Source organism: Aplysia californica, unplaced genomic scaffold (genome assembly GCF_000002075.1).
Source record: "Aplysia californica isolate F4 #8 unplaced genomic scaffold, AplCal3.0 scaffold00366, whole genome shotgun sequence".
In the NCBI taxonomy this organism is placed as follows: Eukaryota; Metazoa; Mollusca; class Gastropoda; order Aplysiida; family Aplysiidae; genus Aplysia; species Aplysia californica.
In genome coordinates, this window is record NW_004797636.1 from 399,967 (window position 1) to 415,377 (window position 15,411).

The following is a 15,411-nucleotide window of genomic DNA, read 5'->3' on the forward strand; positions in this document are numbered from 1 at the left end:
CCCCGGTGAGAATAGAGCTCCTACCCCGATGTGGGCATGGTGCGAGGACTCCCCCCTGACCTCTCGCAGGCCGATAAAATCACCTAGGCCCTTGGTGGCTTACAGCATGCAGAGTTGGGTAAGAATAATAATAATGTAAAAATATTTTTCGCCTCTCCAGTACAAAAAAAAAAGGTTCACTACCGACACTACGGAGTGGGACCGACCGTTCGTTTTACTTGAGTCCGAATAGAGTTGGCCAAGTTGGAAACACAGTGACAGAACAAGTACAGCAGGGTCAGGAGGATAGGCCTCTAGATTATGGCCACCTCTATTCTCACCCCGGGCGAGAATAGTTCAGGCGAGTCTTTTGGCTATTCTCACCCGGTGCGCGTTCACCGTTATAGCCTAGATATAGGCCAACCAATTTTGCGTTCACCCTAAACCACAGAATTCTACACTGTGATAACAGAAAAATTGTAGAATTCTGTGCCGTGAACAAATGTTCCATTACTACTGTTAGCCTACTAAAAGCGTACAATTTTGTCTGTGGGCAGTGGAGAGAGAGAGAGAGAGAGAGAAAGAGGAGTAGCGCGAGAACTTCCGGGCAAAACAAAATGGCGACCCGCGTAGTTCGGCTCGATTCAAAAAGTTAAATAGCCGTAGCATCTTTGTAGACGACCAAATTAATTTACTTTTGTGTTTTTACATCATTTTTTAACTTTGTTTTGGTCAATTTGATCGTCCACACCGATAGACAGTATTCAGAAAGAGATAGAGAGAGAGAAGAGGGGAGGAGTAGATCTTGCGAGAACTTCCGGGCATGGTGACTATTTCTCCGAAAGGTCGGAGATATAGTGCAGATCTTTATTTCTCCGAACGGTTTCCGGCTTCCGGTCTTGTGATTTTTTGCCTATTTATTGCGAAGGTTCGGCGCTAACTTTCATTCTGCCTCTGGTCTGGGAAGGAACACCGCATGGCAAGCCCGCCTTCAGACAACTTTCAGTTACACCCACCACCATCATGCACATATGTACACACACAAACTTATACACACACTAACTAAACATGATCAGTGGGCAACTTTTGAATATATGACGAGCTGAGCTGTGGATGGAGAGACAGTGTGAGTGACAGAGCAGGTGAAAGGAAGAATGTACAAGTGTATCCACAGGCGACAGCAACAACAAGGCGACGACACCGACCCCCAGGCCTGGTCCACAGCTCACGAACGAAAGGAATGTGGTCAAGGCAGTAGGCAATGTTTTGTTAATATTATTGTCCATGGTTCGCAGGGTGCTAGGGAATGAGTGAGATTTTCTTTGTGTGTGCCTGGAGGGAGGGGGTGGGGTGTGAAAGTCATGCGGACGGGAATGAGCCGCGGGAGAGAACACAGGAATTCAATGAATAAGTGAAACTGAAAGAGAGGAACGACTCATGAGCCCTGGAGTGAATGGATCCTGTGTTTCTATTTTTGTATACTTTGAACTGTTACTGAATAAAGGCTGAAATAAAGTCCGAAAAACAAACACACTCACGCTCCTCACTCTCCACTTAAACACTTAATACTACCACACACAGACACACGCACATGCATTCACACACACACACACACACAAACACAGGAGCACATTTTTAGGTCTATATCTATTTCAATTTTCAAGAGCTAGTCTAGAAATTTTTAGATGAGGGTGAAAACGTGAAAAAGAAAGGTTTCAAAACCAAATGAAATCAAAATTAGAACAGCCCATAAACAACCACAAAAATTAACAAATAAGGGCGTGAGTCCATCTGTCCGAAGAAGATTGGCTGTTTTAACCCTACTAAATGTGCGTAATTTTAAAACAAAGTACAGGATATTACATGTAAATAATGGAATCACACACATTAAGGGGCCTGCCAGTGTCAGTACATGTAATCGGTTTTGGTGGAACGTACGCTCTAACATAACACATTTATATATATATATATATATATATATATATATATATATATATATATATATATACAGTCGAACCTGCCCTGACGGCCACCTCTATAAGACGGCCACTTTCCATTTCCCCCCTTGCGTTTTTTCTATTTAATTTAACTATGTAAAACGGGCACCTGTCCAACGCGGCCGCGGCCACCATAATTTAATACACAACCCCTAACATACTAAGCAATAACACCTGTCTAAGACGGTCACCTTAGTGACTCCATTACGTTTTGTCATAAATTGTGCATTGGCCCCTGGCGTTGTGGGCGAGCCGTCATAATTCAATCACCTGTCGTTGTTGTTAGGTAGTCCCTCCAACTGATCATGTTGCGTAGGCCCCTCCCACTGTTGACCAATAGCTACCAATTTTCAGCTGCTGGTGAGGTAAGCGTGTGATCCCTCATAACCCATAAGCCCCGCCCAGAACTCATACACAAACCGTACGTGAGATGAGTGGTCACTGTTTACCCAGTCTGTAACAAAGTAACAAAGGACGTAACATGAACTTGTTACAGAAGCGCCACTCGTTCTCCGAGTGGTGGCGACCCATGTGTTTGTTTTAACATGGCACTCAGTCTTCCTTGTCTGATACATTTCGTTTTATTGTCACCCTTGTGCAAAATCAGCCACAAAAGAAAAATTACAAACAAAATTCAAACCAACAACATCAACAAAGACAACATAATGGGGCTACTTTCGATTGAGGCCTCAGATGGGAATGGTTTGTTTTCTTTATCTTAATCAGTCCTGCCTAAGACGGCCACCTGTCTTATACGGCCACTTTTCTCCTTGACAATTGGTGGCCGTCTTACACAGGTTTGACTGTACATATACATATATACATGTTTAGAATCTAATGAAGGTAGGAACATCAAATTAAATGACGTTACACTATACAACACCCCCCCCCCCCTTTTTCCCCAACAAAAAAAAAATTGATAGAAAAACAACCATCAGAACAATAACAAGAAAGAAAAAAATACACACTAACAAAAATAAAACACCAAAAAGAGGGAAAAATAAAAGTAACTAACGTATTCAACAAATCAACGTGGTGACAACAAGTGAGAAAGAGACGAAGTGAAGCAAGGTGAACTTTCTTTCAAAAGTAAAGAGGTTCGGTTTCTTTCTTTTTTTAAATTTTAAAATTTTTAAAATTTGACTTTTATTCCCCGATTCGGAGACCAAAAAGTCGAGCCACGATTGATTGGTCGCGGCAGCGACAAACGCAGATGCTAGTTCTATGTGTCGTTATCCATAACCCTCCGTAGATCTAGATCTAGACAGCACACGAGTGAACACAACACATTAAGTTTAAGAGCAGCACCCTTCATAGGCAACACGTCATATATCTGTAGCGAAAAACTGTTTGGAACTGTACCATATAAATATTTACTGCTGACATTTTTTGGACCGATTGAACCATATTGCATATGAACAATCTTTGGTAGGCATACTATAATTATAGATCTATATAATACCCGAAATTTGCGGGAAAGGATGTGATTTCAGAGTATTCGGAGAACGAAGTGTATACAGACCCGGTAACCAGGAACCAAGTCACGAAATATACAGACCCGGTAGGGGAACTCTTTTGTGATTTCGGAAAGTTTCAGCGCCCAGACCCGGTAGTGTGTGTGTGTGTGTGTGTGTGAGAGAGAGAGAGAGCGAGAGAGAGAGAGAAGGAGAGAGAGAGAGAGAGAGAGAGAGAGAGAGAGAGAGAGAGAGAGAGAGAGAGAGAGAGAGAGAGAGGAGAGAAGTGCTAGCAAAATGTATATGACATGCCCCAGTTGGTAGAGGGAACGAGAGAAAGATAGAGTGGGAAATAGGTGGAGAGAAAGAAAGACAGAGACAAACAAAGAAAAAGAGAATGCGAGCCATACAGAGAGAGAGAGAGAGAGAGAGAGAGAGAGAGAGAGAGAGAGAGAGAGAGAAATAGAGAGGGTGACTGCTTGATTGAAATTATGACATTGTTCTTTTCTTCAAATTGTGATTCCTCCAACTCCAAAACGGAGGAAAAAACGATCGTTCATCGAAAAGAACATCCTAAATCTTCATTTAGATCTAGATCTAGGCTAGCCTCGAAACTAGATCAATGATTTATGTCTGTCTATCTAGATCTAGACATGGGCCATAGATCTAGAAGAACCTAGGTCTACCCTGAGCCAAGAGGTGCTGAAACTTTCCGAAATCACAAAAGAGTTCCCCTACTGGGTCTGTATACTTTGTGACTTTGTTCCCGGTTACCGGGTCTGTATACACTCCCTTCGGAGAAATAGTGCCCAACTTTATTTTCCCGAACGTTCGGAGAAATAGTGCCTAGCTTTATTTTCCCGAATGTTCGGAGAAATAGTGCCAGCCAAACAAAATGGCGACCCCCGTAGTTCGGCTCGATTCGAAAAGTGAAATAACCATAGCATCTTTGTAGTCGATAAAATTAGCTTATTTTTGTGCTATAACGTAATCTTTTCTTTGCCTTTATCCATTTGATCATCCACATCGATAGAAAGTATTCCGAAATTAGGAAAAACAGGTCTTGTTTCACAGCGGGTGAGAATAGCCTACGGTGGCAAGTCTCACCCGGGGTGAGAGGTCGATCGTATTTCTATTCTCACCCCGGGTGAGAATAGCCACTTCCCTAGATTATACTTATAGTCTATTGACATAGTAGTTCAGTGAACACAGTCTCCTAATTTTATACAACCGAATGGAATGAACGAGGAAGCCCCTGGCCCTGATGACGACGTCGAGTCCAAGTCCACGTAGAGTGTAGAAGTAGTGGTCTTTACTTCCAAACGTCCAATCATACAAAGTAGAAACACTTACGCATGCAAATCTGTTAGATCGTATTTTCCAATCTTGCAGTCTTCCGCTCCTTCAGTACATTGGAAGAAAAAGCCAAACAGGAGTAATGGCAAGAACAGGGAAGCCCCCTGCAGTCCCAAGGCAGTGCTGACTGCCATTTTGTTTGTGTGGAAGCTTGTGTGCTTTTTGTTATCACACTAAGCACGAAAGCTCTTCCACATGACAGTCACAGGACCCTCGGACAAGTGTCACGTGATATTTGTTGATACTCTTCAATTGAAAAAATAATAAGGGTTATAAAATCACAAGGACTACTGCTGGGACGGAAAACGAAAATAATGGAAAGAAGAAGAGACGAAGGGGAAGGCCCGACTAATTGTTTTTATGCCTGAGAATGGTGCCACGGTTTAACACTTTTAAATCTTTAACTTTAGATCTAGATCTAGAATCTAGATCAAGACATAATATAATAGGAAAAGGCTTTTGAAATGGACGAGGTTGTCTTAATATCATGGACACAGAAGCTGGTCCTGTATGAGACAAAAGCGGTAAGAGAAGTTCAGAAGGTCTACTTTCACACAAGCGGATAGCTGTTACTTTCAAACCTTTGCCTTTGAATTAGACTAGATCTAGATCTAGTTCTATATATAATGTTCGGAAGGACTTCCGTAACGAGCGACCACCCCATCAAACACAATAAAGAAGAGGCCTAGACCTACCCCTACCCCTACCCCTACCCCTACCCTTATCCCTACCCCTACCCCAAGCCCAAGCCCTCAATTCTGCTCTGTCTCATAGTGATCGCTCGCTACGCTACGGAAGTGCTCCCTAATGTTCTGACATTTTTGGCTGATTTGAGTTACTAAGACCATGAGGTCATAATAAACCAAATTTTAAGTCTGTTCTAGATCTATCAAAAATGATAAATATATGAATGAATCGGCCTAGAATCTAGATCTAGATCTATATGGCCACCTTTATTCTCACCCGGATAACCCATGTCTCACTATTCTCATCCTGGGTGAGAATAACTTTATGACTCGCTATTCTCCCCCCCCCCCCCCCCCCCCCCGGTGAGAATAGCCCCCATCCCGGTGTGGGCATGAAGCGAGGACTCCCCCCTGACCTCTCGCAGGCCGATAAAATCACTTGGAGGCCCTTGGTGGCTTACCGCATGTGTTTGGGAACGAATAATAATAATGTAAAAACATGTTTCGCCTCTCCAGTAAAAAAAAGGCTCACTACCGGGGGGTGGGGGGGAGGGGGTATTATCGTACAGGAGAACACACCAGTCTTTCGTCTGTTCCTATCGTCGCTCTGTAAACGGGCCGGCGAGCCCTCGACCCTTTACTCGCATGACTAACGAAGCGTTGGCTGTTTATCAGCACGTCTCGCTCCCTACCGACGTTCTGAGCGGGATGTGGGACCCACCGCCAGGCGGACCATTTGTTGTTTACACACCTAACGATAGCAGGCTTCTCACTCTCTGCCTGCACACAATAAATATGGTTCAAGGAACAGAGAGCGTGTAAAAACGTAACGAGACACAAGCACAAGACTTTAAATGCTCTTGCACAATTGTAGAAGGGTTGTAAATTATTCAGACCAAATAGGGGAGGGCGTTAAATCGAGTTATCTAGTTTAATAATTAAGCAATCCAAACTCTTTTCTTCACTTTCACTTTCATTTTTTTTCTTATATTCTTTCTTTTTCTTTTTTTCTTGTCTGTTCTTTTCTTTTCTTCTTGAACATTTGAAGTTTGTAACCAAAAAAGAGCCAGAGAGCCTAATGAAATTCTCCGGGCCAGACACGATCTGAAAGAGCCAATCCTCTGTGAAGACAACATTGCTGGTATATCCGCCATCTGGAATTCCGTCCTGGGCAGCGGGTCTGTTTGCATGTATCGGATCCTAATAGAGTCCCTGGACCCAACACGACTCATTGCGACATATAATTGTCAATGTAAAAAAAGTCGCCCTGTAAATAAACCCCTATCCTTTTCAAAGTCTGTCTTTGAGCTTTGTTGGCAGTCATTACAAAAGCAGGTCTAACCGGAAATTGTTTCCGTTGCATATGAAAGGGAAATATGTTGTCTGAAGGCATGAGGGGAATCCTTGGGATGAATAGTCTTTCCAGCATTTGGACCGCAAGCAACGACTACATCTATTACATGTTGATGAAGGTGTTGCACCACATATCGAGTCCCGTTGCAGTGGCCGTTTGTGGGATCCAAATTTCTCAGCAACATGACAATGTCAGTTTGTGGGGTGGCATACCTGACGGACACAGAGAATTTATAAATTCGATGGTGTATTGGTGTTCATTTTCTTCCACCGAATCACTGGTCCTGTAGACTTTTATCTTCTTCGGGAAAGGACTGCATGATCAGGTTGTTGTTTCTGTCTACTTTTTTTTGGTGGGATAGATGATGCAGCGGGAAGCCAGTCAGTCAGGATTTGAGTTAGACTGCAAGTAATCAAAGACAAAATTTATCAACTCTCGCTCGCTGTTCACTGTGATGTCATCTGGTAGTTTTATCACAAACTCCCCGATTTGCTTGCATACGTTGTGTGTACCATCACCAATGTTCAGTAGATAGTTGGAGAAATCAACAGTCTCACTTGTAAGCAAAACCCTCATGTTTCTTGTCAGTCTGAGCACATTAACATAATCCCACAGATATGATGGTTTCAGGGTTGCATTGTCTATCTGTGATCTTGAGCCATGGCGAACTACTGTGGTAGTATTTGGCGCCAGTCACCCGACATCAGCACAGTTAGCCCACCGAACAGAGAGTTATTCCCACATATGTCTTGAAGTGTTCGGTCTATGGCTTCCAAGATGTGTTTGTGGCCCATCAATACTTCATCAATGATGAGCAGCTCTGTTAGGTGTAATAAAGCGCGACTGGCATCTCGGGGACTCACACTGCACATTGACTGTTTGTTCACACACAAAGGTATTTTGCATCTGCTGTGTAATGTTCTACCTTTTGAATACAGAGTTGCTGCAATGCCTGACAGAGCTGTAGCAAGGGTGATCTTCTTAAAGCAACGGACAGTCGCAAGAATCAGGTTTATAGTGTGGGTTTTCCCAGTCCCTCCACTTGCCTCCAGGGCAAATATTTTGCCTTGCTTCTGTACAACTGACTCTATCAAAGCATCATACATGACTCTTTGTTCTTCATTAAGCTTTGGGTACTCTTGACTCACCTTGTTGTTTGTGTCAAAATTTTACTCCTCGTGGATAACTCTTGGTTGTTCTCCCTCAACGTGACTGTGTTCTGTAGGTGGCAGCTGAAAGTCTTTATGCAGATTCAGCCCGTTGTTATCAAGAATGTGTTTAAGTTGTAGCAACACTTGGTTTTCAATCAGAAGATTCAACTCTGTGACCTTGTCTCTCATCATGATGTCCCGACACAGTTCCAATTTGTGCTTGTGCCAAAATGAGAGAGGATCAGCTGGGCGACAATAGATGAGAATGGTTGTAAAGGCAAGATGTAACTGGGGTCCAAATCTTATGGGATATGCTTCTTGCATTGCTGCATCCTTACTCAGTATCACCATCGAGCAGTCCAAGTTGGTTGCATGCGTCTTGATAAGATGTGCAACTTGATCCATTTACTCGATGAAGCACAATATGAAACGAAAGTAGTCCCCAATTTAAAAAAACTAATATTCAGTGGGCCAATAGGAGCAGCTGAAATAGAACTATGTCACATACACACACGACAAAACACAAACGGCACTTCTGTTCTTGCTAACTACTGCAAAAAAGTACAAATCTGTCGCACACACACGACAAAACACCTACCGCACTTACGTCCGTGTTAACTACTTTAAAAAAGTAGAACTCTGTGGCACACACACGACAAAGCACAAATCGCACTTCTGTTCTTGCGAACTACTCACACGCACGAAGAAGCACAATATGAAACGGAAGTAGTCCCCAGTAAAATATGAAATGGCTAATGAAAACACCTGAGAGCTTTGATTTACTGGAAAAACCATCAAACCTGAAAAATCAAAAGATAGTTTCCGAACTTTGAAAATATTCCCACGTAACTCTTTGGGGCAATTCTTGTCTGAATCATATTTTTGTAGATTTTATGGGCACCTGTGTAAAAAGTTTTTACTGACCCCACAAACGGGCCTAGCTCCATTATAATAAGATATTGTTACCAGCTGGTCCAATGGTGAAAGATGTTTTTGTACATGGGTGTAATGTGAGCAAGGATGCTCTATTGCTGCTTTAGTATGCACTGGATTTTGTGTTGTGTGTTGTGTTGAAGAACACTTTTGTGCTCGGTTAATTGTATCTGTTCTTGTTTGTTTGTTTCCAACCAGCGATACTACATTGTTGGCTCTAACAAATCAGAGACGAGGTTCAGAGTCTTGAAAATTGATCGGACTGAACCCAGGGAATTGGTCATTCATGATGATAAGGTAAGATTGATATATTATGGACTATAGATCTCAACATGCGAGCTAGACATTCCAAAGTGTGTCAGTCCAACAAAATGTATGATATCGGGTGATGTGTGTGTGTCTGTGTGGGTGTGTGTCGGTGTGTGTCGGTATGGGTGGGTGGGTGGGAGAGAGGGTGGGAGGGAGTGAGTGAGTGAATGGTTCCTTTTCCTGAACATTTTTGTATCATGTTTTTTCTCTCATCCACTTTCATTCCCTCTCTGCTATTGACTCACAATGTGTCGCTGAACCTGCTCTAACGGCCACCTGTATAAGTCAACCACCTGTACAAATGACCACCTCCCATTTCTCCCTTGCATTTTTTAGATAATTTTATAAGAATGCCAAATGTGTGAGATGTCCATCTGTCTAAGATGATGAATTCTTTGGATTGTTTTACATCTTCTGTTTCTCCACCAAATTGGTGGTTGGTGAGCTCTCTGGAGCGGCTGCTCCCTTCAGTTTCTTATCCAAGCAGATGGTATGGTGAGCCATTTAGTATGGCCAGCCTCTTCTATATCATCAGTATTGCTTTTGTCAAAATCTATTAACTGTGAAATCAGAAATGTGCCCTTTATCATGCCAAATGTATGTTCAGGTGGAGTACAGCCGCAGTGAGATTAGGAGTGTGCTGTCCATGATAGATGGAGGCAACAAGCCAAAAAAGCAGGGAAACAACTCTACCGGACTCTCCAAAAACATCTCAGCCTTTGGCATTGCAGGTAAGAAGGTGCTGTTGACTTGTGTTAAAAGTGGACTAATGAAAGATGTAGGTTAATATAACTTTGGTAGAGTTTAATGAATTTATGGGCTAAGTATACAATGGGAAATACAGGATCACTGAAGAAACATTAGATTGTGTATGGGGCAGTCAAAAGTGATATATTTTAACGTTCGTTTAAGAAGTGACCTTTGAGAGAATCTTTGACTTTGATATTTGGTCCATTTCATGGACACTGAACTTGATAACAAAAAGTCTCTTAGCTTGTGGTTAATCTTTCTTTCTTTCTTTTTTTCTACCTTTCTTTCTTTCTACCTTTCTTTCTTTCTACCTTTCTTTCTTTCTTTCTTTCTTTCTTTCTTTCTTTCTACCTTTCTTTCTTTCTTTCTTTCTTTCTTTCTTTCTACCTTTCTTTCTTTATTGGGGGGGGGGGGGGGGGGGGGGGGGTTATAGATACTTTTTAACATTAAGGTACATTCAAATCAGAAAAATCTCATCATTGTTTTATAAAGATATGAATGTTTGAAACTTCCTGAAGAGAGATGATTGATAGGCATAGAGAATGAAATTAATAAGGCTCGCTATTTGGGTGTGTTTTTGCGGTCTGCAGTATGGCACTGCTCCCCTTTGTCTTTGAGTCTGAGGTCTACACTCCGTCTTTAAACCTGGTCTTGTCCTCTAACATCTGCTGCAATAATTCTTAACTATGGAGATATTATTGCATGCTGTTCAGTGAGAACTGGTGTATGTGATTTCCCCTTTATCCTCATTTGCTACCGGAATTATTAATGATAGCCTGGTTTTAAGTTTAATACCTTGCTAGACATAAATATGTTGCTTAGAGAGTGTCCCCCTCACGTGCACATAAGACAATCATTACAACCTGAAAATTCTCTTTCTATTCCAGGATTTGTGCGCTTTCTGGAGGGCTACTACATGATCCTGATCACAAAGAGAAAAAAAGCAGCAGCGATAGGACCTCATACTGTCTATAAGATAGAAGACACATCAATGTTGTACATTCCCAATGATTCCGTCAGATATGTACATCCGGATGAGAGCAGGTAATTTCTTATCACAAATGTTTTATGTCCCCCCATCAGACCAGTTTAAATCACTTACAAGGTGAGCCTGTTCGACCCTGCTTGCCGGGGTCAACTTGGGCTGAATCGGATACAGTATCCCAGCCGACAGAAGGAGATGGTAATGAAATTATCTTCCCTACAAGGGAATGTGAACTCATATCTACTGTGTGCAATGGCAAGCTCTTTATGTGTAGACCTCATAAGATTTTTAATCATTGTTATCAACGAACAATATTGCAAAGTATTGTTCACATTCTTCTGCTTTATTATATTGAGATCATTGGCTGTTTCATGCATATAATTTCACTTTCTTCTTTACTCCTTTTTTTTAAGTTCAAGGTTTTCTTTGACTCCTTTGTATTTTTCATTCATCTGAGTTCTTTAAGGGTACCTGATTTAGGTTTTTGAAGATGTTTTAAATTTTTGAAATGTTTGAGTTGAAGTTAAGGTTGTCTGAGAGATGATTGGAAGCATTATAATTATTGTCAGGAAAATACAGTCAAACTTGCTTTAACGTACACCTTTCCTGTTCAAGACAATCGTCTGTGTAAACAGCCACATCCCCCCCCTCCCCATGCTTTTTAAAAATATTATAATGCCGCTATCTGGGATGTTCACCTGTTTAAAACAACTATGTTTGTCCTCAGTAATTATTGGTGGCCATCTTGGACTTTTTGGACTGTGCATATATGTATTGATGAATCGACTTCAGCTTGTTGAGCTTTCCAAAGTATGAATCTGTTAGAAAAGCGTTTTGTCATTGTGCTCGGAGCTTATTCCTGTATGGGATAGAGATAGAGTGCTATTAGAAATGCAATCTATTATTTTTAAAATTATTATTATCATTATTATTATCATTGTTATTTCCATTTTGAAAATTTGACTTTTATTATTATAAAAGATATGTTTGTTCTCATCCTCAGATATGTGAAAATGTTTCAGAATGTTGACCTATCGAGCAACTTCTACTTCAGGTAAAGTGGCAAACAGACTGAGCAATTGAAGAGAGAAATTCACAATGTGATCTGATGACTTGCTTTTTTTTTTGATCCAGCATATGATTATACTATTACTATTTTGTTCTTTGTTTTTTTACGGTTTTATGGTTATAGATTCGAACTAAACTGAAGGTAACACATGTAACAGAAGTGAAAAATTTATAACTTCAAATATCTACATTCTCAAAAAAGAAGTAGTTTTCCAGTTCCTACTTGATAGTGTCTAGAGGTGTCTGTTGCTGTGTCAGAAGCTCTGCAGTCCCTCTGTGACTTTTTACCAAAATACAAACTCAGGGCTGCTCACCATTAAGAATTTGGTGGAATTGTTACGATTTTTATTAAATATTACTAAAATACGCTCGTTATATCCCAGATTCCGATATTCTGAAAAATTTTGGCTATCCCAACCCACTGCCAACCTTTCTGGTGTATGTATAGGGAAGAAAAATAGAAAAACTACCAGACCCGGACAGTCTACGTCATGACGTCACGTGCAGCTGTCCTTACTCTAGTAGTATTAACACCCTCTTTTCATCGAGCCCTTGTAGTCGCCCAGTGCCACTTTGTCGTTAGAAAAACATTAGAAGTGCCACAGCCAGGAGTAAGGTTGACATTAGATTGACAAGGGGTAAAAAATTCCTCCCCTTTTGTATCACCGTGCCTTTGTTTACATTGCATTTACACTTAACTGGACTACACCCCTGTCCTTGACACTCCATGAAAGAAGATTTTCCATGGCCATATTACGAATTTTAAAGACAGTTTACTCATTTTCATCCTGTTAATTACTAAAACATATGCTCGTAGGTGTCCAGCCCTGCGAACTGCATGTTGTTTTTGACTTCAGTTGGAGAGTTTTGAGAGAAAATGTCTTTTAATAAAACGCCTGTAAGAATCTCTTGAATAATTGGAAGTGGTGTTCCGAGGTTGTGACATGTAACATTCAGACGTGAAAATTGAGGAAAATTAGGGTATACGCTGGGTAACTGTCTTGTGAAGGTACATATCTATTCATTATTATTCCCAGGTTTGCCTTTTATCAATGGTGCGATGACAAATTAATTGAATTATAGTAGCAATGGAAAGGGAACCTGCTTTTAAACATTGCCAGCAATGGAAAGATATGTTGGTGAAGAAATCAAACAAGACAAAATCTTGGGGAAAAAATAGATAGTATGGATTGTTGGCAATCTCTTCAAACAGGCTCCCAAATGCCATTTTCAACCCTCTAAAAGTACTTCTGTGACCCCCAGAACCCCGGCAGAATTTTCTTACTTTTCAGCTTCAGCTGGTGGAAGCACTATTAATAGGGACATGTATATAAACCTATACCGTTTCACCATTTTCAGGCTACTGAGGCTCCTTTTGTTACAATTGTTGTTGTTGTTATTGACAGAGGAAGGTAAGACTTTCAGTTTTTAGTTCAGTTGCTGGTAATGGCATTGAAGTTCTTTTTTTTAACTAAAGTTTTTTATCCCACAGGTCAACAGGTCATAACGAGAAAGTCACTCATTGTTGTGTTGTTGCTTTTTTGTTTCCAGCTACAGCTATGATGTCACACATACTCTACAGTACAACATGGCCCGTGTGTTCACAGAAGGGAAGGGAGGTAATGCCTGCACGTCTGGCAACACTGACAACATCAGCTGTAAACAGCCACAGCCGAATCATTACAGGCACCGAGCAGCCTCCAGGCTGCATTCGCTGTGGGAAGGAGAAGCAGAGGAAGCATTCAGCAAAAGCTCTTTCCCAGCAGCTCCCACTGCTAGTGCTACGGACAAAGAAATGGAGGAACAGACGATCCCCATCAGTGAGGTCACCGACATCAAGCCGTCTCCGGAGAGCTTAACCCTGTCTTCAATTCCTGAGGCAGAGTTGAAAAAAGGTAGGAAACAAAATTTTAACAATGAATACCAAGCGGACAGTCCAGTTCTTGGTTATTATTTCATGTCATTATGTGTACAGAGCAGATAAAGGTGTAGAAAATTGTGAGTGGTTGGGAGGCGCCACTTGTAGGTTCTACTGCTTTATTTACCCCATGTTGTATCTGTTTGTCTGGTTTGCTGTTTCCCAGCACTAAATGATAGTTATATTGTCAATGTGCTTCCCTTTTGCCAAACTTCATTATAAAAAATTGCCAAATAATCTGTTTTTGGCCTTTTTAATTTTTCTGCTGCCGTATGACCTTCTGCACTCTGTTTCAGATAACACCTCTCCTTGTGAGATTTGGTGTCCCTTTCTGTCTTTTTACCTAAAGGTTTCATCCTAAACCCACACAGATAAATGAGAGCTTGGATAAGCCTCTTAATCCTTTTCGCATCAAAGAAAAGCTGGATTTTGCAACATAAACACACTGTATATCATTTAGTATTTATGGCAAGTTGTGGTATTTGTGATCATTACAAGCTACATACTATAATTTTCAGAACTTTTCTTTCTTTACGAAGCTAGCTGCTTAGGTAGGAAGGTCTATAGCTTCTCTTCATATGCAAACTTCATATATATGCACTTTGACACTAAGAGTTAGGCTCGAACCACACTGCAAGCAGAGCGGGCGCAGCAGAGCGGAGCTGTTTGAGGCGTTAACATTGGGTGGCCACACTGCAAGCAGAGCGGAGCGGGCGCCGCTGCAATGCAAAGTCGTGTGGCATTGTATTTTCATATCAGTTTCAATTGCCGTTATCTACTTTCTTTTTCCTTTCTTGTTGTTATTGTCCTGAATGTGAGTTGATCATGCGTCGTGCGCACTGTCAAGATTTTGTGCACGCTGTCAAGACTGTGTGCGCGCTCAGTCGTGTTCTGCATGCAGAAGTGAGTAAATTTCGAGCGCCGTTAAATCGGGTTTATTTATCTTTACCTGCAAAGCTTGAAAATATACTCACATTTGCACGCAGGACACGCCTGAGCACGATTACAAGAAAAACCTATTCATTGTTCTCTAAAACATTCCCTTTGTGTACACTCATTCATCTCTCTCTTTCTCTTTTCTCTCTCTCTCTCTCCCCCACTCTCTCCCCTCTCTCTCCCCCCCTCTCTTTGATTTTTATCTATTTCTTTTATTGACACTTAACAACAACGTGCGTGCAGACGTGAGCAAATTTCAAGCTAAGCCAGCGGCAATATATAAACCGCCATCTTAGCGCTTGACCCGCCTCGAGTCGCGCAGCCAGTCGCCTCTTTGTCTTTGTAATAATTTTCACTGCTGCGCTCTGCTGTGCCCGCTCTGCTTGCAGTGTGGCCAGAGCCTTACACTGATAACAGCTCACATGCAGTGCATCTTGAAGCGATTGGATGTGAGAGGCTCCACACATATTGTATGGGTTGAGCCCTGAAATGCTGGCTACGGTCTGTTCTGATATAAAATATCTACATATATGTG

The 15,411-nt window shown here is 41.5% G+C and overlaps 2 protein-coding genes across 3 annotated transcripts in view; one reads left to right on the top strand and one right to left on the bottom strand.

Annotated features, from left to right (window-relative positions):
- LOC101854964 (cation-independent mannose-6-phosphate receptor) overlaps positions 1 to 4,956 on the bottom strand; it is a gene marked incomplete in the record, with an annotated part of 86,335 nt that extends 81,379 nt beyond the window's left edge. The window contains 1 exon segment of the mRNA XM_013085335.2: positions 4,784 to 4,956. Coding sequence (XP_012940789.1) covers positions 4,784 to 4,920 — 137 coding nt within the window.
- Positions 4,957 to 5,038: 82 nt separating this feature from the next.
- Positions 5,039 to 15,411, top strand: part of LOC101851658 (polyphosphoinositide phosphatase) — a 38,790-nt gene continuing 28,417 nt past the window's right edge. Inside the window, exons 1-6 of one of the 2 annotated variants that reach the window (XM_005103275.3) lie at positions 5,039 to 5,310; positions 9,109 to 9,207; positions 9,827 to 9,950; positions 10,857 to 11,013; positions 11,958 to 12,008; positions 13,574 to 13,917. In XM_005103275.3, the coding sequence (XP_005103332.1) occupies positions 5,251 to 5,310; positions 9,109 to 9,207; positions 9,827 to 9,950; positions 10,857 to 11,013; positions 11,958 to 12,008; positions 13,574 to 13,917 (835 nt within the window). In that variant the 5' untranslated portion in view covers positions 5,039 to 5,250. The remainder of the gene's footprint in view (positions 5,311 to 9,108; positions 9,208 to 9,826; positions 9,951 to 10,856; positions 11,014 to 11,957; positions 12,009 to 13,573; positions 13,918 to 15,411) is intronic. The other variant, XM_005103277.3, reaches the window with a different exon arrangement.